We start from the raw sequence: 24,880 nt of genomic DNA, 5'->3' as shown, positions 1-24,880 counted from the left end.
GGTTAGCACTGTCACCTCACAGCAAGAAGGTTGCTGGTTCAAGTCTAGGCTTAAACAGTTTGGCTGGACTGCGGGTGGTCTGTTTTTTCCACCAAAGTCAAGCACTATAGGTGAATTGAATTAATTTGACCGTAGTGTTTAAGTGTGTGTGTGTGTGTGTGTGTGTGTGTGTGTGTGTGTGTGTGTGTGTGTGTGTGAGTGTGTGAGTGTGTGTGTGTGTGTGTGTGTGTGTGCGCGCGCGTGTGTGTGTGTGCGCGCGCGCGCGTGTGTGTGTGTGTGTGTGTGCGTGCGTGGGTTGCGGCTGGAAAGGCATCCGTTGTACAAAACATATGCCAGAATAGTTGGCTGTTCATTCTTCTGTGGCAACCTCTTAACTTAGCCAAAGGAAAATGAATGAATGACATTGAAGAGGATTTATATTAACAAACAATACTAAATTGTTCAATATTTTCTTTTTTAAAAGTGTATATTATCATCCAAAAGTTTGAAATGACCTTTTTTCTATTTTCTCCTCATTTTTATTTCTTTTTTATTCAGAAATGATGCATTAAACTTGTTTTGTCAGTCACAATAACACTGCTCTGGTGTTTTTACATTTAATAAAGCAGAAAACACAGACAGAGACATGATTGTTGAGCAGTTAATCAGCATGTTAGAATGATTTCTGAAAAATCATGTGACACTGAAGACCGGAGTAATGATGCAGAAAATTCAGCTTTTATTTACAGCAGACAGAATAAATGACATTTAAAACATACTAATAATACAGAAATTTAAAATTATAACAATATTATTTACAATATAAATATTTTAATCAATCAAATAAATGCAAATACATAAAATATTTATTTAAATGTTAGTCTAGTCAAAAGATTCTAAAGCAAAACTTCTGAAAACTGTCGTCTTCTTAGTTTTTTCTGTCGTGCCTTTTCTCTCCTAGCCATGCATTTTCTGTGTCGCATGGTCCGTGACATTACTTCACTGCAGCGCTATTAAATCTGTTCCGCTCCCTTGCTGTTTAGTTATTTGTTGTTTGGTATTATTTTTCCTCTGCTCTCGCCACATGCTCGAGCAGTTGGCTCAGATGTCCTCTGTGATCTCTCAGCTCTTCATGCTGTAGCCTCTGCCCTTTACAGACTACCCAGAAAACACTAGAGTCCTCCTACATATAAAAGTCTAGACATCTAGAAATCCTTGCCCACGCCGTTTCTCTCACATTCACACTTGCACACATAAATCAGTGCGACTCCACGCTAACTATTAGCTCTATGTATAGAAACCATTTCTGTCTTGAATGATCTCTGGTGTAAAATAATGCGCAGAGAGAGATGAAGCTGTGGGTTTAAATTTTTATGTTTATGACATGATATAATTTAATTAATAATGTCTACACAACATGCTCTATTTGATAAGTTGTTGCCACAGGACAAATATTAAAGATAATAAAGCAGAGGAATATTCTACATGTAAGATGAGTTTATGTCTGATGATGCTCAAATTAATGCAAATTAATGCCACCCAGGCTCATTCTGATTACGTACCTACATATTTCTCTTGTGCATGCCATTCGCGCCGACTGTTCTCATGTAAATCCACTAGGGGCCGCTGTTGACTGACTGTCGACTAACTGAATGACTGATTGTCTGACCAATCCTCCACCCCCTTTCCTAAACCCAACCAATAGTATTATAAAAGCACAGACTGACCCACCCATGCTCTTTCCTAAACCCAACCACAGTATTTTAAAAAGCAATCCAGAAAAAGAAAAGCCCTCGCCTGATTTTACCAGTTTTTCAGATTTTACTACATTTTCACCCTGTTATTTACTTGTTTATTTTATTTTTTGGCTTCTGTTTTCGTCTTACCTGCTTTTTGGAACCGTTCCTCACCAGACTCGAAATCCGTTTTCCGCTCTGCATCTCAAGTCCGCCAACGTACTGTAATTCGCAATCTTCAGAAACGTAGGTCTATGTATTCAAAAAAAGCCTGTGCTGCATGAAAACAGTGACATAAACTGGAATTGTGTGTTATTTTTTTGCACAATATACAATATATTTTCAAACATCAGCTTAACTCTTTGCAAGAAAAAAATATTTTCCAGTGTTTAGATTAAATCAGATTTTTAGCACAGTGTGAATTTGCAGTTCATCAACAAACCAAGTAAATTTCTTCAGTACATTACAGTACTTTAGCAAAAACAGAAAGCATTCTGCCATTCAGAAACAGTCACTAGCTGGGTTTCTATAGAAGTCCTATGAAATTAAAAGTCAAGTCGAGCTAACCATACACATAAGACACAGGCAATACAAGTACTTTTATATGAGACTGAAAAAAGTTGTGCACGATATTGTGCAAGAGAGGTATTAAAGGTGACTATTGGGTAAAAGAGGTATTTAAGGCTTAATGTTGTACTAAAGAGTTATTTATGATTGAAACAAGTAGTGCAAAATGATTGTAGTTCATTTATCGTAAATTTCTTGTAAGATGTTGTTTAAATAAAGTGTCAGGTGCACAAGAGAGAAGAGTATTTCTAAAGTGTTTCTACACATGGCTTGTCAAGCCCACTCACCTCTATGAAGAACAATTTGAAATGCACAATGTTTCCAAAGGACATTGAGTGATTAGGAAAGTGTCTATAGTCCAAATAAATAAATTAAAAAATTGAAGATGTTAGTTTCAGTCTGTTAGTTTAAAGATGTTGATTAGCTGTGCTTCAAAACAGTGACAAAATTAGAAAATATATAAATTCCAATTATAAAACTAATTATAAGTATGCAAAGCTTGCATGTTATCACTTCTGCCTAAATAGATCAACCTTTTCTTTTTTAATCTTGACCAATCAAATGCTCTCTAGTATCTGACATGCCCCACCCCCTTCAAGACATTTCTCATTTACTTTTCATTTGTTATGCTTGATCTTGATGTGATGAAAAATAAAAAGCTTTTGGCTGTTTTTTAAGGGGACGAGCCACTTAATGCCCCCCCCCCCTCTTCTGTTTTCAGTTGAGACTACGTCAAACAATAAATAAAATCCTTTCACTGGACCTTTAATGCACATCTTGAAGTATTGCATGAGAAATGAGTGATGGAAATGCCAAATTTTAAATAAAAATCCCTCCGATTTAAAAAAAAAAAAAATGGGAAAAGGGAAGTGTGTTTGACAAATAAACTCTGACACAGCAAATGTAACTCCCATGTGACTAATTAGTTGTCTCTATCATGCCTTGTTTACTGTTGGTTACTTGGTTAACAATATTACAGGCTTTCTTTGAGAGGAAAAGGATGTGGTCTTGTCGTGTTAATAATAGGGATGCATGATATATCAAAGTCCATATTGTTATCAGCCGATAAACTGCTATTTTTAATTTCGGTTATTATCGGTTTGATAACAAATTTAGCCCTGATATCTTTCAGCCCATATATTATGTACTTCACACGCTTGATGTTTGCTTATTTGGTTTATGTAATTTTGATTTATTTATTGCTTTATATAAATGTACATATTATTTATATCAAAGAAAGTTGGCTATAGAAAGCAATAGTTTAGAGATCAATTCAAACTTTTTTGGAGTAAAATCCGTTGCTTGATTTGTGTGTTTGCCTTTTGTTTTTGCAATCATGCAGAAATATTAGAGAATTAATAAATGTATTTATCGGCTAACATATTGGCTATTGGAACCAAAGCTAAAGAGTTATCGGTTATCGGTATTGCTGAAAATGTCCATATCGGTGCATCTCTAGTTAATAATAAACAGTATGAATCCTTAAATACATAAAACATTTCAAATATTTTTAATTGCTAGTTATTATAAACATAAAAAGGTAAACGATGCGTGGAGAGTGAGGTTTATGTTGGAGACACACAGACAGGCAGGCTTGAGTGTCTCTCCGTCTCTCCCCACAGGACCAATCTAACCAACCCCAACAACAAGCGCTCAACCCAGAAACCAGCAAACGATCTGTTGTGCCCAATAAACACAAGTGTGAACAGTGAAATCTCACCCTCTCTTTATGCAAGCAGTGTTTTCTGATGTGAACGTGCTTGTGGCGGGGAAGCAGAGCATATGGCATATTAAATGTTTGCAGAAGGAAAGGGCTGCGATATGAAATAGTGTCTCTGCGGTGGGCCGTCTTGGGCCATATCCATTTTTGATTACAGCAGGATCCAGCCATGCTTGGACAGAAATGTGGTTCTGTCTCGCGCGGCAGACAGCGACTTGAAGAGTTGTCTGTACATCTGATCAAAACCGGCGGTGTTTCAAAATAAATGAAGTCTCTGGTGGTTGTGTTTACAGTTTATCCCTCTTCAGTAAACTGCTGCTTCACGCACTAAAAAATAATCTTTGGCTTTATCTATTAGCGTTTTTACACAGGTGATTCAAAGGGGACCTATTATGCCCCTTTTTACAGGAGGTAAAATAAGTTTCTGATGTCCCTAGAGTGTGTATGTGAAGATTCAGCTAAATACCACACAGACATTTTTTTCTCTTTGAAACTGTCCATTATAGGCATTGACTCAATTGACATTTTGGTGATTGCTTTAAATTCAAATGAGATTGCGATGCTAGCCCTCTTTTCAAAAGAGAGCGGAGCTACAAATGCCTTTGCATAAGTAAGAGTGAGTACATTTACATGGACACCAATAATCTGATTTTAATACGATTAAGACAATACTCTAATTAAGAGTTTACCATATAAACAGCGAATTTTGAGTACTTTAATCTGACTAAAGTCATGATCAAACTAAACCAAAATCAAATTAAGATGTGTAGTATTCCGACTTTAGTCGTATTATTGAAGTGCAGTACAGCTATGTAACACTGAAATCAAACTATTACCATTGTGTGGGATTTTCGCCACATTTTGTGACAGTACAGTCTCTACACATACGGCTGTTTGACACTATTCTCTGCACCTACCGAGTCAGTAAAGAACCGCAGACACCCTGCATTGCAAAATGTGGAGGGTTTTGTTTTCCCATACTGCAATATCAGATTCCATTCAAACAAAACTCTTCCAGCAGTTCATACTCACATCCAATGTCTTGTTTGTCACGGGGGCATGCATGAAATGTTCCTCAATGAAAGTGAAAGTGCCGAACTGCAGTTAAAGTCGACAAATTAAAAATAAAACACCCGAAATTACATGAAAATGTGGATAGCGTGGTCACTCGATGATGGTAATCGAATTATGTGCTGTAACATGTAAAACGGGATCATGAAAAGTACATTCAAAAAGCAACTGACGTACACACCTTAATCATATTATTGTCTTATTCACATTAAGGCAAATATTTCGATTACTGATGTCCATGTAAACGTAGTCATTGTCACTAATGGTTGGGATTTCCCCCCTCCAATGAGAAGTACAACAGGAGAATATCAATTAAAGTGTTTTTAAGTGTGATTATAAAAATAAAATGGATTAACCTTTACCATTAGAGACTGGCTATATTCCGTGTTTAACCCTTATAAATGTGATTTTTGCATAATTGTATCCTTTTAAGGTGGCTCGAAAGTAGACTTGTGTCTGCTCAGAATTCAGTGTGAAAACGCTATGCTGCATTAAACAGTTTGTGTAAAAACTGATTTTTGAAAATTGATGCCGCTTCAGATTGTGTTTTCTGTACTGCCTTGGCTGTTTAAAGATGCTTTAAATGTGCTGTTTAACCCACATGGTGAAGGTTTGGCTAGTTGGCATGGTCTAATAGTCCCTTTTGGTAAATGTCATAACTGCACCATCTGGACCCAAAAATATGTTTCTGTTGGCTTTACTGTTTAAATATTGCTGTGCATTTATGTATTATAGTTGTTTCATTACAAACAGAGATGTAGAAATAGTAGAACTAAATGCTGCTGTCATTGTTTTCTGAACTACACGTCTTTTCTGACTGCCAAGAGGAACATGAGGGCTGTGAAAAAAAATCATAATATTTTGTTTGATGATAGCTAGTATGTAATATATAGTTTATTATTTTTTTTAGAATGATAATAACAAACCACACTAAGATTATGTACTTTGATTTGAACCAAAAGTAGAGGCATGTGCCTTTAGCAAAGAAAAGCAGTACAATCCCATAAATCATTGTAAATAATAATAACTGAATTACAATCAAATGCAAAAGTGCAAAGCTATTTTTTGAAGTCAACATAGGCTTATTCTGAAAAGAGACATTTCGTCTTTAAACTAACGCTTTTTTTGCACTTACCAGCTGACCGCTTATCTCTATATGGATGGCTTTCCTGCTGTTACCAGTTTGTCGGGTAGCTAACCATGTACATCAGTGAACTTGAGATGCAGAGAGGTGTTGACCATGATGACAGGGTTCTGGCAAAAAAGAGCGATTCCAGAAAGTTGGTATATGAGAAAAACTGAAGCCAAAAAATGAAATAAACAAGTAAATAACAGAGTGAGAATGTGGTAAAATCTGAAAACGTGCTAAAAATCAGAAGAAGGCTTTTCTTTTACTCGACTGCTTTTCAAAATTGTTGGTTGTGTTTAGGAAAGTTGGTGGGTTTAGGGAGGGAAAAGGGTGGTCTAGTCGATCGGTTACTCAGTCAGTCATTCAGTCAGTTAGTTAGTCGACAGTGACCTCTGGCGGATTTATGTGAGAATAGCAGGCACAAATGACACCCGCAAGAGAATTTAAGATCTCAAAAAGCGTACTCCTTTGGTGAATTCGCCAAAACAAAAACTGCACACAAAAAAACGAAGCTCCTGGGACGTATTTGGTGCTCTCCAGAGATGGATATAGCAGTGCATTTTCAGAATGAGCCTGGGTTGTTTAAAGTTGTTGAATGCAAAACTGTTTATTTATTTGAGCAGTTGTTAATAATGTCTACACAAAAAAAAAAAACTATATATTTTAGGTTACTTCCTGAAATGTATAAATAGCAAAAATGAGGCATGTTTTGATTTATTGTTTAAGCTTTATTTCAGTACAAAAAATATTGCTAATGGTTTATATCAGCCAACAAACAACCATTTGTTGTCCTTTTTACATTTTTTTGGGATTAATAACTTTAATTTCAGTGTGTTCCCCACACAAATCAAATGAATGAGTTGAGTTTAGGGCTACACAATATATTGTTAATATATTACAATGTCAACATTAGCAACAGTCACATCGCGGGATATGTAATGTTGAGTCTCCATTATAATTTATCATTGGTATGTGTTTGAGACCTGTGACTGTATGACAATTTTAAAATCATTTGACATAAGAAATTGTACCATTACTGTTAATACATTTTTTCAATTATTTTTTATTTTTCCAATTACTATAGCTTAATACCTTCAATCTCAGAAAATGATAAAATACTGTCTACTTCAATTGTATCTTTTTCTTTATTTTATTTATCTACACTACCTGACAAAAGTCGTGTCGTCAATTCCAGTTATAAGAGGAACAAATAATAACTTAATAACTCTAGTTGATCATTTTGAAAAATGGCAGAAGGTAGATTTTCTGATGAATCATCTGTTGAACTGCATCCCAATCATCACAAATACTGCAGAAGACCTATTGGAACCCGCATGGACCCAAGATTCTCACACAAATCAGTCAGGTTTGGTGAAGGAAAAAACATGGTTTGGGGTTACATTCAGTATGGAGGCATGCCGCGCAGGAGATCTGCAGAGTGGATGGCAACATCAGTAGCCTGAGGTATCAAGACATTTATGCTGGCTATTATACGTATTACAAACCACAGGAGAGGGCAGATTCAGCAGGACAGAACTCCTTCTCATACGTCAGCCTCCACATCAAAGCTCCTGAAAGCAAAGAAGGTCAAATTGCTCCAGGATTGGCCAGCCCAGTCACCAGGTATGAACATTATTGAGCATGTCTGGGGTAAGATAAAGGAGGCATTGAAGATGAATCCAAAGAATCTTGATGAACTCTGGGAGACCTGCAGGAATGCTTTCTTTGTCATTCCAGATGACTTTATTAATAAGTTATTGCAGAGATGTATGGATGCAGTCCTTCAAGCTCATGGGAGTCATACACAATATTAATTCTTTTCCCACTTGACTATGACTTTATGTTTTATACTGGACATTATTTCTGTTAAGTGCGCGACCTGTGTCTAAGCAAAATCAGATCTTACTGTCCGAATTAAATAATTAAAAATCAAGGCATGAGCATATTTAATTTGGTAAAATAAGCGTAATCTAGAGGCCTTTGCCTTTCATTTAAGCAACTTCTAATAATCAACCAGAAGTCAAGTCGTTATTTGTTGTTCCTAAAACTAGGATAGGCGATAACTTTTGTCAGGTAGTGTATGCTTTTACTTTGCTTATTAGAATTTATGCAGAAATACATGCCTGTAGAATATTTCCAATCAATCTAAAATAACAAGATCTTTAACAGGATAGGGTGAAATTGTATCCATTTCGCAGTATGTATGACAGAATATCAAAATATCGCAATGTTAGATTTTTCTAATATCGTGAAGCTCTAGTAGACGAGTAATACGATTGTATTATATACAATTTTAAAGGACTTATATTTGTCTTTTGTCCTATTGAAGTTTGGCAGACGCATTTCATATTCATTATACTGAAAAACAAAAGCTCCTCTTTCATGTTCAGTAAAAAGCAAGTATGCATCAATTTGGAATTTGGAGTAAAAGTTAAGATGTCCTCAAACATGTAAACCTCACCTGAATGCGTGTTTATTTGTACTTTCGTTGGTTGTAAATAATCAGTCGGGTCTGATCTGGCTTTCAGTAATTGGATTGCTGTCTCGTGGCTCTTTTAGATAAGATGTCATCTGCATCTAATTATCATCTCTGCTTCGCTGTAACTCACAAACATCGCTCCATCTCCTTATATTTAGACTCGCGCTGTTTTCCAGTCATTTGGTTTAACTATCATCATAATAATCCAGTACATCAGAGGCGTCTGAGTGTTTTCATGCAAGTAATGCATTCTAATGCATTCTGGATCATTTGCCGCTGTATACCAGCAAGGTCAGTGGCTTCACTAACAGCCGTCTGGATCACAGCCAGGGTCTCCATGCAGGGCAAAGGGGCACGAGGAGAGACGACACCATCCCATATAGTGAAGTGAATTATTGTTCCTGTCTGATATGGGTCATGTTTTCTCTCCAATGATGGGTTCTGTGTAAATACTCCCGGTGCTTTGTGTACCCCTCATATGGACTTTCTGGTTAATGATTGGTTTATTTATGAATACTGGCTCTTGACATTTACAGGGATTTAAGATGTTTATTTCTGTGCGTCTGTGTTTGTGCATCTGCATGATTCATCATTTGTGTGTGTGTGTTGCTGGGCAGCTGTAATTGCATTGGGGTGTTTGTGAATTAGGTCTGATATGTAGTATCTGGCTGTAATTGAGGATTCGGATAGAGTGTGTGTGTCATTGTTTTAAGTGGGAGCCAATCAGCATATAAGCCTGCTTTTGATTGGATTTATGACTCACTGATAAATTCATGCTTCAGGCTTATGTGAAAGACATACTTTTAAAGATGTCATGTCAATTGTTTATTCGATATTGGTTGATATTAGGTTGTCAAAAGTACAGACTTAATGTAGGTACCAATCGGTTCTGCCATTTTAAAAACATCAATTCCTGCTAACATTTGACACAGCTTCAAATGCTCCCGTGTCCATGTTTCCATGTTTGCACTCAGCAGGGCTGCATGATATTGGAAAAATCTGACATTGCGATGTTTTCTTTTTCTTCAATATATATATTGCGATATGAATGCAATTTCAACCGGGTGACTTAAATAGCTCTGTTTAGTAAGAATTCAGGTACAGAAATGAAATAGTCAACTGGAAAATAGCACTGCGTAGTCATGATCAGAGTTGGGGGTAATGTGTTATACAGTTGAAGTCAGTTTAACAATGCAAGGAAATTTTCATAGTTTGTCTGATAATATTCTTTCTTCTGGAGAAAGTCGTATTTGTTTTACTAGAATACTAGAATAAAAGCAATTTTTAATTTTTTAAAACCCATTTTAAGGTCAAAATTATTAGCCCCTTTAAGCTAGATTTTTTGTTCGCTAGTCCACAAAAACAAACCATCGTTATACCATAACTTGCCTAAGCAGCTAAACACAAACAGAAAAAAATAAACAGGGGGAGCTAATTATTCAGGGGGTAATAATTCTGACTTGAACTTTAAGTAAACTCTCGTTATGTAATAATGTAACTTTTTAAAAGTAACAAGTAAAATATCTTTTAAAAATAGGTAATATTATTTGAGTTACTTTTTACCTTGCTTATTTGACTTTTCACAAAATAAATTGCACTATAAAAATTACCTTAGTCAGGCTCAATAACACACTCAATGAGAGAGCGTGCTGCAAAGAAACAGACAGTCATTATTATCATCAGGTCTCTTTTTTTCACAGCAGATGAGTCAGTGTACTGTTCTAGTAACTGAATAACTCATGATATTGGTTGGTTTCAAGTCAGAGAGGGGTCTCCGGTTAGTACTTAGACGCAAACCGTTTCATCACAACTTCCTTCAATTTAATGAACTAGTTCAACCAGTTCACTTAGAAAAGGGATGTACAAACTTGGTCCTGGAGAGCCGGTGTCCTGCAGATTTTAGCTCAAACTTGCCTCAACACACTTGTAAGAATGTTTTTAGAAAGCCTAGTAAGAGCTTGATTAGCTAGCCCAGGTGTGTCTAATTGGGGTTGGAGCTAAACTTTGCAGGACACTGGCCCTCTAGGACCGAGTTTGGACACCCCTGACTTAGAAGATTCGGTTAAAACAAACGATTTATTCGCAAATCGTCTGTCATCACTTCAGTCGGAAACAGAAACAATGGCAGGCCGGAGACTTACCATTTTTAAACAACAAATGATTGAGATCAGTTAACATTCTATAGGTAAAACAGTTAATTCAACTAAACTAAAAATGGCCATTGCTTTTATTGTTGAGGAGATGCAGCCACAATCTAATGTTAGATACAACTACGTTTTGTAATATAGTAAGATTTTGTCTCTTTTGGAAAACGATTTACACATTTCTTAAGGTTGCCAATCACAAGGTAATGTATTGAGCATGTGAATGCACAGTCAAATCAGCTATGTTCAATAATCCACTCAACAGTGCTTGAAATCCAAGCAGAAATGCTGTTATCAGGACACTTTATAAACTGCATCATGGATTTGTACTGAAGTACTTTTGATGATCCTATAAGATTCAATATTATTCTTAGGCGTCCTTAGGATATGTCTGTAGAGTTTGTTTAAAATCCCTCTCAAAATTCCCTTTTCTGCTCTTAAGCAAAAACATGCTATTTTCATGTGTCTTTCTGAATGCATATAGTAAGTAATGTGCATTTATATAGCACATTTATCGTGTATGGCCATACACCCAAAGCGCTTAACAGTAATCTCCACCACCACCAGTGTCCAGCATCCAATTGATTGATGTGAATGCAGATACAGGACAATGGTGCCAATACGCTCACCAGAAACCAGCTATAGAGTACATGGAGAGATAGTGATAGAACCAATACGGTGGGTGGGGATGATTGGAAGGCCATGATGGTTAAGGGCACCCAGGTTACATCCCTGCTCTTTACAAGAAGTGCCATGGAATCTTTATTAATCTGGACCTCTGTTTAACGTCTTATCTGTAAAACGATCGTTCTTGCTTTCCATTTCCAGAAGTGGGCTGTGGCTTTACTGTTTACTGTGCATTGTTTATTCTGGCAGCATTAACAAACTAGTGCATGCTGTTAATGCCTTGTTAGTTTATTGGTGATTTTATTTGATCGATAATACAATAAAAGTAATGTTAACAGTAAATTAATAATTTCCTCTTTTTAAAATTTAAAATAACTGTTTTATTTGTGAGTATATTTGAACCAACATAGGCTCATTCTGAAAACGTAGCCCAACATTTATGGAGATTGCGAATTATGTAACAAGAAGTACATATGGCTGCATTTCGTCTTTAAAACGAACGCTAGGGAGCAGTTTAACGCTATTCCTTTTCGCACTGGACGGATTTCCCATTGTTCCCAGTTAGTAGGCATGTCGACCTTGTACTTCGGCAGGCTTGAGATATGGAGAAGAGTTGACCCCAACATCAGTTCGAGTCCGTTAAAGAACGATTACAGAAAGTGGGTAAGTCAAAAACAGAAGCTAAAAAATAAAATAAACAAGTAAATAACAGGGTGAGAATGTAGTAAAATCTGAAAGCATAGTAAAAATCAGGCGATGGCTTTCTTTTTCTTAATTGCTTTTTAAAACAGTCGATTGGGTTTAGGGAAGGAGGAGGGTGAATCAATCAGTCAGTCAGTGAGTGTACAGCAGCCTCTGGTGGATTTACACGAGAACAGCAGGTAAAAATGGTAATTTGGAAATTTGAGATCTAAAAAAGCGTACACAATAGCCTCTGCTGGATTTGCAAAAACAAAGACTGCAATTATTATTATTAGCTCCTGGGACGTATTTGGCGCTCTCCAGAAATGTATATAGAGATACGTTTTCAGAATGAGCCTGGGTTGATTTGAACATGTACTCCTGGGATTCAGAGTTGAATTTAATCAGCCAATACTCCTTTTAAAAATAAATTTTCAGGTTTCTTCAAAAATTGGGCCACTGTTGTATATGAACACCTGCTGGATGTATATCGCTTTTCACAATCCTGTTCTCAACTTAAAGAGGATAGACTTGTGAAGTCTTTCTAAAGTTGGGTCCTATAAACACTCCTTCAGAATGTGTTAATAAACCTGTGATTATGTTCCTGTGATTTTGACTTTCCACTTTTAGACTTTTCAAATCACAGTATTGCTGTGAGAGAATGTCTGACATAAAGACGCACACACACACACACACTTGATTTTTGTACTGAACATACTATATATTCTATTCTTCTAACCCAACTCTACTCCTAAACCAAACCCTCATAGGAAACACTGCATTTTTACATTTTCTAAATATTTAAATCTGTTTAAATAGCTGATTGATGAGCTGTTTCCCTAATGGGGATCAAAAAACCTCAAAAAAGACTGGTATTGCTATACTCATGGGGACATTTGGAATGTAAGGAATACAAGGAACACTCTCTCTCTCTCACACACACACAGACACACACACACACACACACACACACACGATTCTATGCTTGCCACACTACTTTTTATGCAGTTTTTCCCTCAACAGTCTTGAAGTCACAGTCTAGTTGCTGCAGCAGTAACATTTACAGTTTTTCATGTAACAGCATTATAACATTATTCATCTTCAGTCTTTTTCGGTCCTCTGTTCATTCAGTTCTAGGTCACAGTCTAAAGTCTGTTTTTTTATTATTTTATCTTTTATCAGTGTGGTACTGTTAGAGAGTTGATGCTTGCGGATATGTCCTGTCCTTCATTGGATGTTTTCCTACTGCTGGATGTTAAATATAGACTCTCCTCTTTTAGCATCTCTCATACTGTATCTGTATTTCCCCTGGAACTCTTTTCTAGACCATCCCTTTCACTTTCTTTTTCTCTTTTCTTTAATATTTATAACTAAATTTGCTCAAATTCTTAACGTTTAAAACAAACTAGTCTTTTTTTTACATCAGTTTTGTTTTGACTGTTTGGGTTTGGCTGCTGCAGTCTTTGTCAGCTGTTTCCTTCAGTTACGCAGGACATTTAGCTTCTTTACTGATCGATCTGCCTAAAGACATCCTGCAGGAGTGCCAGCTGTGTGCTGCTCTGCTAAAGCACTAAAGTCTGTTGTGACAATTAGTATTTTAGTCATTTACTTAATCTCCACTTGCTTGTATAAGTTGGGGATTAGAGTTAAAAGGTTCAGGGCTATACCAATGAACTGCATTTCAGATGTTCATTTCAGATCATTCTTACTTAAGATTCAAACAAACAAATCAGAATAATTTATATGATTTTCTCAGACCACATGTAAAAATGTGAAAAAAATATTACAAATGTTATTGATTTGAGTATGAACTGTAGGACAGTTGGTGACGATAACATTTCTTTTTATTCCCAACATTAAAGAGGGTTAATAAAGGAGGTTAATAAAGTTAATTGTACTCTTACGTTAATAATAATTCTAAATAATTATGATCAATAATACAGAAATTATATATTTATTGTAATTTATTATTAAAAGTAAACTGAAAAAAGTGGTGGCACTGTGGCTTAGTGGTTAGCACTGTCGCCTCACAGCAATAAGGTTGTTAGTTTGAACCAGTGCTGGGTCAGTTGGCATTTCTGTGTGGAGTTTGAATGTTCTCCTCATGTTCGCGTGGGTTTCCTCTGGGTGCTCTGGTTTCCCCCACAGTCCAAAGACATGCACGATAGATGAATTGAATAAATTGAATTGGCTGTAGTGTATGAGTGTGTGAATGAGGGAGTGTATGGGTGTTTCGCAGTACTGGGTTTCGGCTGGAAGGGCATTCGCTGTGTAAAACATATACCATAATAGTTACCAGTTCATTGTGCTGTGGCAACCTTTGAAAAAATAGGGGACTAAGCCGAAGGAAAATGAATGAATATACTGAAAAAAGCCATCACAGTAAGTCTAGTTAAAGTTAATTTCTGTATGGCTTATTCATTTAAATGTTTATTATTCACTTTTAGCCTAACACTATGTACTAGGTGCATGTGATACTCAGTAATTGCTATCTTTTCCATATAAAAAAATGTTTTTGACCTTACCACCCAAAACAGTAATGAGCAAAGTTTCTATTTTGGAGTAATATATTTTTTATTTCTCTGATGTCGCAGCTAAACAACAGCATAAACTACTATAACTATGATCACCTCGAGTGCTGATTATATGTTTTATTCAGGGTTAAATGTTACCAGTATGATTTTACAAGGCATTTATTGTCATTCTGACAGCGGCAGATACTGTATCTTATAATAAAAAAACTAGCAAACATACTGTTTAAACATGAACATTGAAACAGTGACTCAGCATTCAGCATGTGCTTAAATAATATTAATGATGTTTAATATATTTGAAATAGATTTGGTTGGGAGTGCAGGGCCCTATTCTGTGCTTCTGATCTAGTATTTAAATGTTTCTGACGGGTTTTGTCTGGTGCGGAGAGACAAATTGCTTGTTGCTGGAATCATTTTATTGCCAAAGTTCATCAGTTATGAGCACTTTATAACAAAGTATGTAAAAACAGTCCTCTTCAAATAACATATGTGTGGTTTATTTATAAACTAATTTCGAGTGCAGTGTGTGCTTTTGATTGAACAGGGCTGGTTCAGCATTATCTAATACACCTTCATCCACCATCAGTCAATTCCTAACTCACTATAAAAAACCAGAAATTCTTACCTCAGTCTTTTCATTTTGAAGAATTCTCCCTTACTTCCCTACTCCTCCTCCCTTTCTAGACAGGGTGGCATGGCGGTCCAGTGGTTAGCACTGTTCCCTCACAGCAAGAATGTCACCGGTTCAAGTACTTACCAGGGTTCCCCGGTTTCCTCCTACAGTCCAAAGACATGCGACATAGGTGAATTGACCAAACCGAATTGGCACTATAGGCGAGTACTAGTCAGCAGTATATTTCTATAGTAATCCATAATTTGCCATTCATAAGAAGCGGAATTCTAGACATTTACCTGCGCTCAAACTCCCCTCTCACCCTTCTATAAGGAAGAAACCCTAGGCTTGAGTATCTTGGGACAGCATTCCAAATACGTTTTATTATCAATCATCAGCTAAGGGTTCATGTATTAAAATGCTACACCAGTTGACAAAATGTGTGTGCGCTGGTCTTTGAAATAAGCAAATCTGTTTATTTGGCTGGAAATATCTGATGATGGAATCTAAAGATGCGCGAAACAGTTGCGGTCAGGAGATCATGTAATAATTGTGACAGGCCTGTCTCTGCTGTGGCGTCTGCCCTTCATTCTCTTTATCTGGCAGCTCTTTATTTCTGTTGCCAATTATCAGCCTGAGTCACTGCCGCTGCTGGTCTTCAGCACAGGAACTCAGTGCTGCTCTGAAACAGCTGCGTAGGGGGAAGGTGAAAAAGTCTTCTCCTTTTTCTTGTGGAATAATAAAAAAAAACATTATTTTGGTTTAGGGTTGACTTAGAATGGCTTTCATATGTCAGAAGGTTATTATAATTAATTAGGGTTAGGATATTGTGTGCATGTTCCAGAACTATATGTATCCATGCTGTTTTATGCTTGCCAGTGTAGATAAACTGAACTGAGCCTGATACATTCCTCGAGTGTTCACACACATACAGTATTAGTGAAAGTCACCTTGCTTAAATGTGTATAGGCGACTTTCTCTCTCTCTCTCTCTCTCTCTCTCTCTCTCTCTCTCTCTCTCTCTGTATGTGTGTGTATGTGTGTGTGTGTGTTAGGATGTTACAACACATCGGTGACCTTGTTGTGCTTTAAATGTTCAGAGCACTGCAACGGACACTGAGTACTGCTGGGACTGAGCTGCGTTCTTTCAGTGCTATGTGTGTGTGTATGCGTATGTGTGTGTTTTTCTATATGCAGAGAATTGTGAAACAGTGATAATAATATTTTTTTTAATTATTGCTTTGGCTTCTTCATATCTGGGGACTTTTTAAACTCAAATTGTGCTCCAGTTTTGTATGTGATTGATAAAATGCATTTCATATGTGACTGAAAAAAAAAATTTTAGCGATTTTTTTTTGTCATGCACATTTCTAGCATACATGAAAAAATTATATATTTTTGGCAATATAAGAATAACATCGTTATAACAATTTATTTCTGTACGATATTGTAATGTTTTTGAATATAATTTCATATGTTCTGCATTCATTTGATTAATACCTTTTAAAAGCTAGTTTAGCCTGTGATGGCAAATATGTTTTTTCTTCAGTGTCAGATGATCCTTCCAAAATCCTTCTAATATGCTGATTTGATACTAATTTTCTGTTACTATCCTATTTCTGAATCATCATGAATATTTCCACAACAATGTCATTGTGTGACAAACCTGTCAGCACCTTGTCTCAGAATTGTTGGTTAAAATGGACAAGTAATAATGTGTATAATGTGTTTTTACTCCATAAGAACAGAACTATTGCAAAAAAAGCAAAAAATAACTGTTTTCAAAGATTTTTACTCTAATACCCAAAGCTGACTCCAAAACACATACATAAGTAGCCTAAAACACTGTGCAATTCAACTTTTCAAGTATAGAGTGCTCCACTGGAAAAATGTGGCTTGCCATCTCCAGGTTGGAGGAAAGTCCTTACTCCAGGTGGAGGAGTTCAAGTATCTTGGGGTTTTGTTCACAAGTGAGGGAAGGATGGAACGTGAGATTGACAGGCGGATTGGTGCAGCGGCAGCAGTAATGCGGTCGATGTATTGGCCCGTTGTGGTAAAGAAAGAGCTGAGCCGAAAGGAAAACTCTCGATTTAGCGGTCAATCCACGTTCCTACTCTCACCTAAGGTCATGAACTTTGGGTCTTCACCGAAAGGACAAGATCTTGGATACAAGCGGATTAAATTAGTTTCCTTCACAGAGTGGCAGGGCACACCCTTATAGAAAGGGTGAGGAGCTCTGTCACCCAGGAGGAGCTTGGAGTAGAAAAATAGAGAAAAATAATAATAAAATTGACAAAATTATACAGTCAAATTTGTATTATTTAAAATGTTACACAATATATGAAAAAAATATTTTTTATTTTACAGGGACAATACACTTGACATTGTTTTACAAAGACGATCAATGTCATGTACATAGGGCATTGCATAAAGCTAATTTGCAGCCCTTGTCCGTGGTTAGGCTTTGCATAAAAAGGAAAGAAAAAAATTTACAAAAAAAAAAAAAAACACTAAAACAAACATATGGGCAATGCAGTGGCACAGTAGGTAGTGCTGTCGCCTCACAGCAAGATGGTCGCTGGCTCGAGCCTCAGCTGGGTCAGTTGGTGTTTCTGTGTGGAGTTTGCATGTTCTTCCTGCATTCGCGTGGGTTTCTTCCGGGTGCTCCCGTTACCCCCACAGTCCAAAAACATGCGGTACAGGTGAATTAGGTAGGCTAAAAATTGTCCATGGTGTATGAGTGTGAATGAGTGTGTGTGGATGTTTCCCAGGGATGGGTTGCGGCTGGAGGGGCATCCGCTGCATAAAAATGTGCTGGAAAAGTTGGTGGTTCATTCCGCTGTGGTGACCCCAGATTAATAAAGGTACTAAGCCAAAAAGAAAATGAATGAATAAATGAATGAACAAACATGTAGAGTATATATAGAGCCACCAACATAAAATGTAAGTCAATCTGAGAAATGTAAACCTGACCAACCTGAAAGAAAAATACTTAATGTTCACATTGCTCAAAAAATTATCTGCAGATTCTACAAATCTCATATGTTTTTTAAAAATGATAACTTTAAATTAATATCAAAACTTAACAAGTTATATTTTTTAAGAGTTTGACAATGATGCCATTTTATTGATTTCTGATCCATTACTTTTAAAGTTTGTTTGTAAAATGACATTACAGGCTTAACAACTGACTGAGTAGCTTGAGCCCAGATTATTGCACAGTAAGACGTATGTGATAATCAGGTCTTGACATTAACCTATTTGATCACCAGCCACTGTGGCTAGTAGTTTTCCAACATTACTAGCCACTCGCCATTTCAATTTTGTTGTTTGGAAAAAACATTTTATTTGCAAAATTTGTTTTTGACATGCTAAAATTACTTGATTTTGATTTTGTTATGTTCACATTCAATTCAATTCAATTCACCTTTATTTGTATAGCGCTTTTACAATGTAAATTCACATAGTGTGCAGCTTCACATAGAAGATCATAGCAAATTGAAACATGTCTCCTCATTCATTTTGTTTTTTGTCGTGTATGAGCTTGCTCAATGAACATGAGCAAATGGGTCATGGATTCAAAGTGTCATATTATAATTGGTTTTTATTTGACTTTTCAAAACTCAAAATGAAGGATTTAACGAATTTATCTCTGACCACACCGAACATAAATAAATTATTATTTCTAAGCCACAAATTTGAAATGTGTCAAAACAAGCATAATATATCTGTATGATATACTTTCTATTCTATTTAACAAGACATTTCTTAAAAAAACAAAAACAAAAAACAATATACACAATTATCCTCATGTATTTAAAACTATGCACAGTAATCTGTCCTGGTTAAAGGTCCCAGATCACTAGTTAACTATACATAAATGAGGAGTTAATCTCCCATTAAAGCTAATTACTATAAGAAAAAGAGAGCAGGTAAAAAAAAATACTGTGTATGACAATGAAAGGATGATCAAGTGCACACGGTTAAAGTTAGGCCTAGTAATAATCTGTTCAAAGAATTTAAACAAAAACAACCAGTGCTGCTTACAAAAAGACACATCTGGAGCTCATGAAAGCAGCAAGACATGGGTGCATAAGCATAACTTTTTTGTCTAGTGTATTTGAAAGAGAACCGATCACATCAGTTGTGTTTATAGGCACGGTTGCTTCATGCAAGGAAACGGGAGCGCGCACTTGTTTCAAACAGTCGTGCGCATCACATCAGCTGTTAGCGCAAGTGATCATCCTCTTATTCAGTATTTACCTGCTTTCTTTTGCTCGCACGAGCACAATCATTTTTGTAAGTCATGCTGCTTCCTCATTGTCATCCTCATTGTCGAAGATTGCTTTTAAGAAAACTACAATTTAAACAATTTTTTCAACCGGCCAAAGTGGCCAGTGACAGTGTCTGTCTAACTCACCACAGCTGAAATCTACCCGCATTTGGCGGGTTGGCGAGCCCTGGTGATAATACCATAGGACGCGCAAACATTTGCACGGCTTTAAGAGATATATATGGTCTTATCATAGAAAAGCAGTTTAAATTTGTCTTAAAAGTCTTAGACATCTTCTTAATATAGGGCATCAAAAATAAATCTATAGTGACACCTAGGTGCTTATAGAAAATACACAGAAAATATATAATACCAAAATACTTATGCAAATACATACTCATGAAGGAAGGATATAAATAAAAAACTCTAAAAACAGCACAATGATGTCTAGCAGCATATTATAATGGTATTTGTTGTTAACATTTATTCATTCATTTTCCTTCATCCAGCATATATTTTACGCAGTAGATGCCTTTCCAACCGCAACCCAGTACTGGGAATCACCCATACACACTTACATTCACACACACAGTCATGCCAATTTTGTGTATGTCTTTGGACTGTGGGGGAATCCTTAGCACCCGGAGAAAACCCATGAATAAACTCTGAAACAAGACTTTCACATCACACACACACACACACACACACAAAATTACTCATCTTTACTAAATATCAACCCTTAGGACATAGTCCTAAGTTCCTATAGTTGAATAAATATCAGCTTTTTTTCTCATAACCAAACTCCTGAATGGCCATTAAAAGAAGTGTGTGTATGTGTGTGTGTATGCGTGAAAGCAAAGGCAGAAAGTGTTCATCAGTCTCTTCCAGTCAAGACAGCATTGCACTGCAGACTACTGTATCCCTCCCCCCCCACCACCACCCTCCTCCCTCCCCCTCGCTCCGTCCTACTCCACACTGCATTAAGCTGTGCACGAGGAGAGGAATGCCAATATGCTGCGCTACCGGAGTGTGTGTGTGCGTGAGTTGAAGGTGACGCTGGATAGCGAGGATGTGAAATCAAGGCCGTTCAGGTCTATAATTGCCCAGGCTCCAGAGACAAGGCTTTGCTCCTTTGCAGCATGACGTTGAGCCTGCGTGCATGCCGGACCAGAAGACTCAGCAGTGTGGCCGATTCCCCCTGCACTCAGCCAGCTGATATAGGAGCCCGGCATACTTCCTGTGCTTGCGTAAGTGTATGAGGAGGAAACCAGGAGCGGCCTGTAGCGTGGTGGAATGAAGAGTGGAGCATGCTGGGAGCCGGCAGCGGTGCGCTCCTTTTGCAGCTCGGGATGCTTGAGTCGATTCGGCCACGGTCAAGCCGGAGGAGGAAGAGGAGGAAGAGATGACACTTCCTCATCTTTATCGCACACCCCGGCTCCTCTGGCCCTTGTTCGGGCCCCGGCTCGCTCCTCATCATTCTGTCATCTCCTCAACCTCACCTGCCTCAGAGGTAGGACATGACCCATGCTTTAATCCATGTCTGTGATTTGTGCTGGTGGAAGGAAGTGCGGGGTCAGCACTTCCTGTCCCAGCCTGAATTTTATGTGCGGAGCTTGAGTGACTTGTCCAAGAACGCTGCTTTAGAGCCCATGATGTTCCTGAGTTGGCTGTGGGCTTGAGTTTCTCCGTCTGTCCCTCTGAGATGTGTTTAAATGTTGCTTGTCAGTTGGGGATTGTTAATTGTGAATAGGCTCTTTTTTTGTGAATGGCAGCTGTTCAGTCGTGATGTGCGTTTGTAGGCCAACCTGGCTAATTCAAGCTGGAGTGGTTTTCGGTTTGTGAACAGCATAGGGTTTGTGGTTAACATCGCTGGAAGAGACTTGCAGGTTTTGTTCTACAAAAAAGTTAATTAATGGAACTGAAAAAATCCTTTTGTACGTATTAATTGTTAATCTGCTGTGCGCTTCAAAATACGTGTTTCAAACAGTCACACTGTTGTTTAAAAGTTTGGGGTTAGTAACCCTGCAGGCACAGGATGTCAATATGATGTCATATTGACGTTGTACCCAAATGCACCCCAACATTGTGGGGACATTGGATTTTGTTTGGAAATGAAAATCTAGTTGACGTCAAAACCCAACGTCCAACCTAAAATCAACTTAAAATTAATGAAACTTCAACGCCTAATCATGTTACACCTTGATGTTGTGTGGATGTCACCACTATGACATCTATCAGACGTTGGACTTTGGTCACTTTCCAACACAACCTAAAATGACCCAAATTACGGTATTACGGATGCTGGCTAGACATTGAATTTTGGTCACCTGACATCACGACCTAAATCTAACCTAATATTAACGTCTTATAATGTTGTGTGCCAGCTGGGAAGGTTTAAAAGGTTTTCTTGAATAAAGTTTAGTTCTTATTAAGACTAAATTTGTTTGACTGAAAATAAGTAGGTCGTCTGCGCCAATGTTGTATTAATTAGTGTGTCGACACTTGGCACTGTGTTACTTACGGCGACCCGAGTTCAATTACCCCCTTGAGGTTCAATGCTGATCCTTCCCCTCTTCCATTAAAAAAAAGGGTGGGGGGGGGGGGGGGGGGGGGCAGACAATAAAATATAAGCTCATGGGGTGACATGGTGGCGCAGAGGGTAGCAATGTCGCCTCACAGCAAGAAGGTTGCTGATTCGAGCTACTGGTTCTGTGTGGAGTTTGCCGGTTGCTCCCGTGTTGAGTGGGTTTCCTCTGGGTCCAAACGGATGGGTTTTTCCCATAGTCCATAGACATGCTGTACAGGTGAATTGAATGAGCTAAATTTTCTGTGGAGTATGTGTGTGAATGCAAGAGTGTATGGGTGTTTCCCAGCGCTGGGTTGTGGAAGGGCATCCATTGCGTAATAATAAACAGGAATGCTGGATTAGCAGGTGGTTCATTCTGCTGTGGCAACCCTTGATGAATAAAGGGACTAAGCCGAAAAGAAAATGAATGAAGGAATGACAGTAGCTCATGATCTGCACTCACTAAATTATTTTCGTTTTGAGGTTTTTATTTTACATTCTCTACACGCAGAACGTTTGTAGTTTTGTTTCCCAAAGAATAAAAAAAATATTTGAATGAGGCCATATCACTTCAAAACAAGTTATATAAAAGAACAATGCACCAAATAAATCTAGCGATGCACGCGTGTGGTGCACTACACTACACTAGTGAGCAAAAATACAGTAAAATCTGCCATATTGTTATTACTACGGTAATGGCAAAGCTGTTTTTTTTTTTCATTTCCATCAGTCAAGTCTGAAAGAAAGTCATCATTTACTCTTGTTTAACTTGTTCAAACCTCTTTTAGTTTCTGTCTTCTGTTGAACACAAAAGAAGACTTTTTGAAGAATGCTGGTTACTGGCATTCATTGACTTCCATAGTATTTTTTCCTTCTATGGAATACAATGGGTTCCATCAACCAGCACTTTCCAAAATGTCTTCTTTTATGTTCAACAGATAAAAAAAAAACTTGTATAGGTTTAAAACCACATGAGGAAGAGTAAATGGCAAGCAACACGTTGACAATAACAAATAATCATATTAGACTACAAACAGCCCAATGAGTTGTTGTTTAGCACGTGTGCAGGGGCTGCAGTTTGGTGTGTCTGAGTGTGTGTTGTTGAAGTGGAGAAGGAGACACAGAAAAGAGGAGCGTTTTTTTTCATAATGAGATTTCAGTGATGATTGGACCAAGTTACATGTGTCCTCATTCATTCACCGGCTGTATATATAACTGTAACCAACTGTGTATATATATAAATATTATATATAAATATTATTTGACTAAATATTTTTCAGGACACTTCTATACAGCTTAAAGTGACATTTAAAGGCTTAACTAGATTAATTAGGTTAACTAGGCAGGTTATGGTAATTAGGTAAGTTATGGTATAATGATGGTTTGTTCTGTAGATTATGGAGAAAAAATATAGCTTAAAGGGGCTAATAATTTTGTCCCTAAAATGGTGTTAAAAAATAATAACGGCTTTTATTCTAGCAAAAAAAAAACATAAAAAACTTTTTCCACAAGAAAAAATATTATCAGACATAAAGTAAAAAAAAAAAAAAAAAAAAAATATATATATATATATATATATATATATATATATATATATATATATATATATATATATATATATATATATATATATAAATGTCAAATCAGCAGGATTTATTTTAGTGTAGAAAACATTTTTGAGTCATAGAACATAGACACATCAACCAAGAATGTAAGTAAATGAAGTGAAAGTGAATGCTTGAAGAATTGGACAACTGTTTAAGTTGTTTGGACATTTTATGTCTGAAAACTGTTAGATCCATAATGCATCAATGTGTTGATGTGTTTGGAGATTAAATATTGCAGAATGAATCTCCCTCTGATTTATTTATAGTTGCAGTTATTTTTGCCTGACCCTCTCAAATATCTATTGACTTTACCCTCAGTTCCTGTGAATGGAAGTCTGTATGTATGTACATGTTTTTGATTTCAATAGGAATGCGAACAGAATATTGTAACAGTGCATAAATAGGCAGCATTCCACATAGAGTATATTTATATGTGGATTATAGAATACTGTGGCTTTGGTCTTGTGTTACAGTTCATGACCCTTGACCCTTCAGTTCAGCAGTGTGAATAATGTTGAGCATAATTCATGAATGCTTCATATACAGTTGAAGTCAGAATTATTTGCCCCCCTTTAATTTTTTTTTTTCTTTTTTAAATATTTAATTTCCCAATTGATGTTTAACAGAGCAAGGAAATTTTTTACAGTATGTCTGATAATATTTTTTCTTCCGGAAATTTCAGCTAGAACAAAAGCAGTTTTTTATTTTTTAAACTCCATTTTAAGGACAAAATTATTAGCCCCTTTAAGCTATATTTTTTTCGATAGTCTAGAACAAACCATCATCATACAATACCTTGCTTAATTACCCTAACCTGCCTAGTAAACCTAATTAACCTAGTTAAGCCATTAAATGTCACTTTAAGCTGTATAGAAGTGTCCTGAAAAATACCTAGTAAAATAATATTTACTGTCATCATGGCAAAGATAAAATAAATCAGTTATAAGAAATGAGTTAATAAAACTATTATGTTTAGAAATGTGTTGAAAAAAAATCTTCTTTTCGTTAAACAGAAATTGGAGAAAAAATAAACAGGGGGGCTAATAATTCTGACTTCAACTGTATGTAGATTATCTGTTACTTTAAACAGAATTAGACTGACATTCCCACATTAATAGGTCTTCATCAAGTTTGATCTTGAGGAAATGACTTCTA

General features: G+C 36.8%; 1 protein-coding gene across 15 annotated transcripts in view; it reads left to right on the top strand.

The window, feature by feature from the left end:
- The window catches only part of osbp2b (oxysterol binding protein 2b), a 142,362-nt gene that overhangs the window by 49,990 nt on the left and 67,492 nt on the right, over positions 1 to 24,880 (top strand). For 2 of the 15 annotated variants that reach the window (XR_015490366.1, XR_015490365.1), the window contains exon 1: positions 19,404 to 21,062. The exons of 12 other annotated variants lie outside the window; for them this stretch is intronic. Coding sequence is in view for 1 of the 3 variants with exons in the window: in XM_087252259.1 (XP_087108385.1) it covers positions 20,846 to 21,062 (217 nt within the window). In the remaining 2 variants the exon portion in view is untranslated. Of the gene's footprint in view, positions 1 to 19,403; positions 21,063 to 24,880 lie in introns of those variants that run through there. One more of the 15 variants, XM_087252259.1, reaches the window with a different exon arrangement.

The sequence above is a fragment of the Danio rerio genome, chromosome 5, assembly GCF_052040795.2.
Source record: "Danio rerio strain M-AB ecotype USA chromosome 5, GRCz13ab, whole genome shotgun sequence".
In the NCBI taxonomy this organism is placed as follows: domain Eukaryota; kingdom Metazoa; phylum Chordata; class Actinopteri; order Cypriniformes; family Danionidae; genus Danio; species Danio rerio.
Note: the sequence above shows the minus strand (reverse complement) of the source record. Positions and strands in the feature narration are given on the sequence as shown.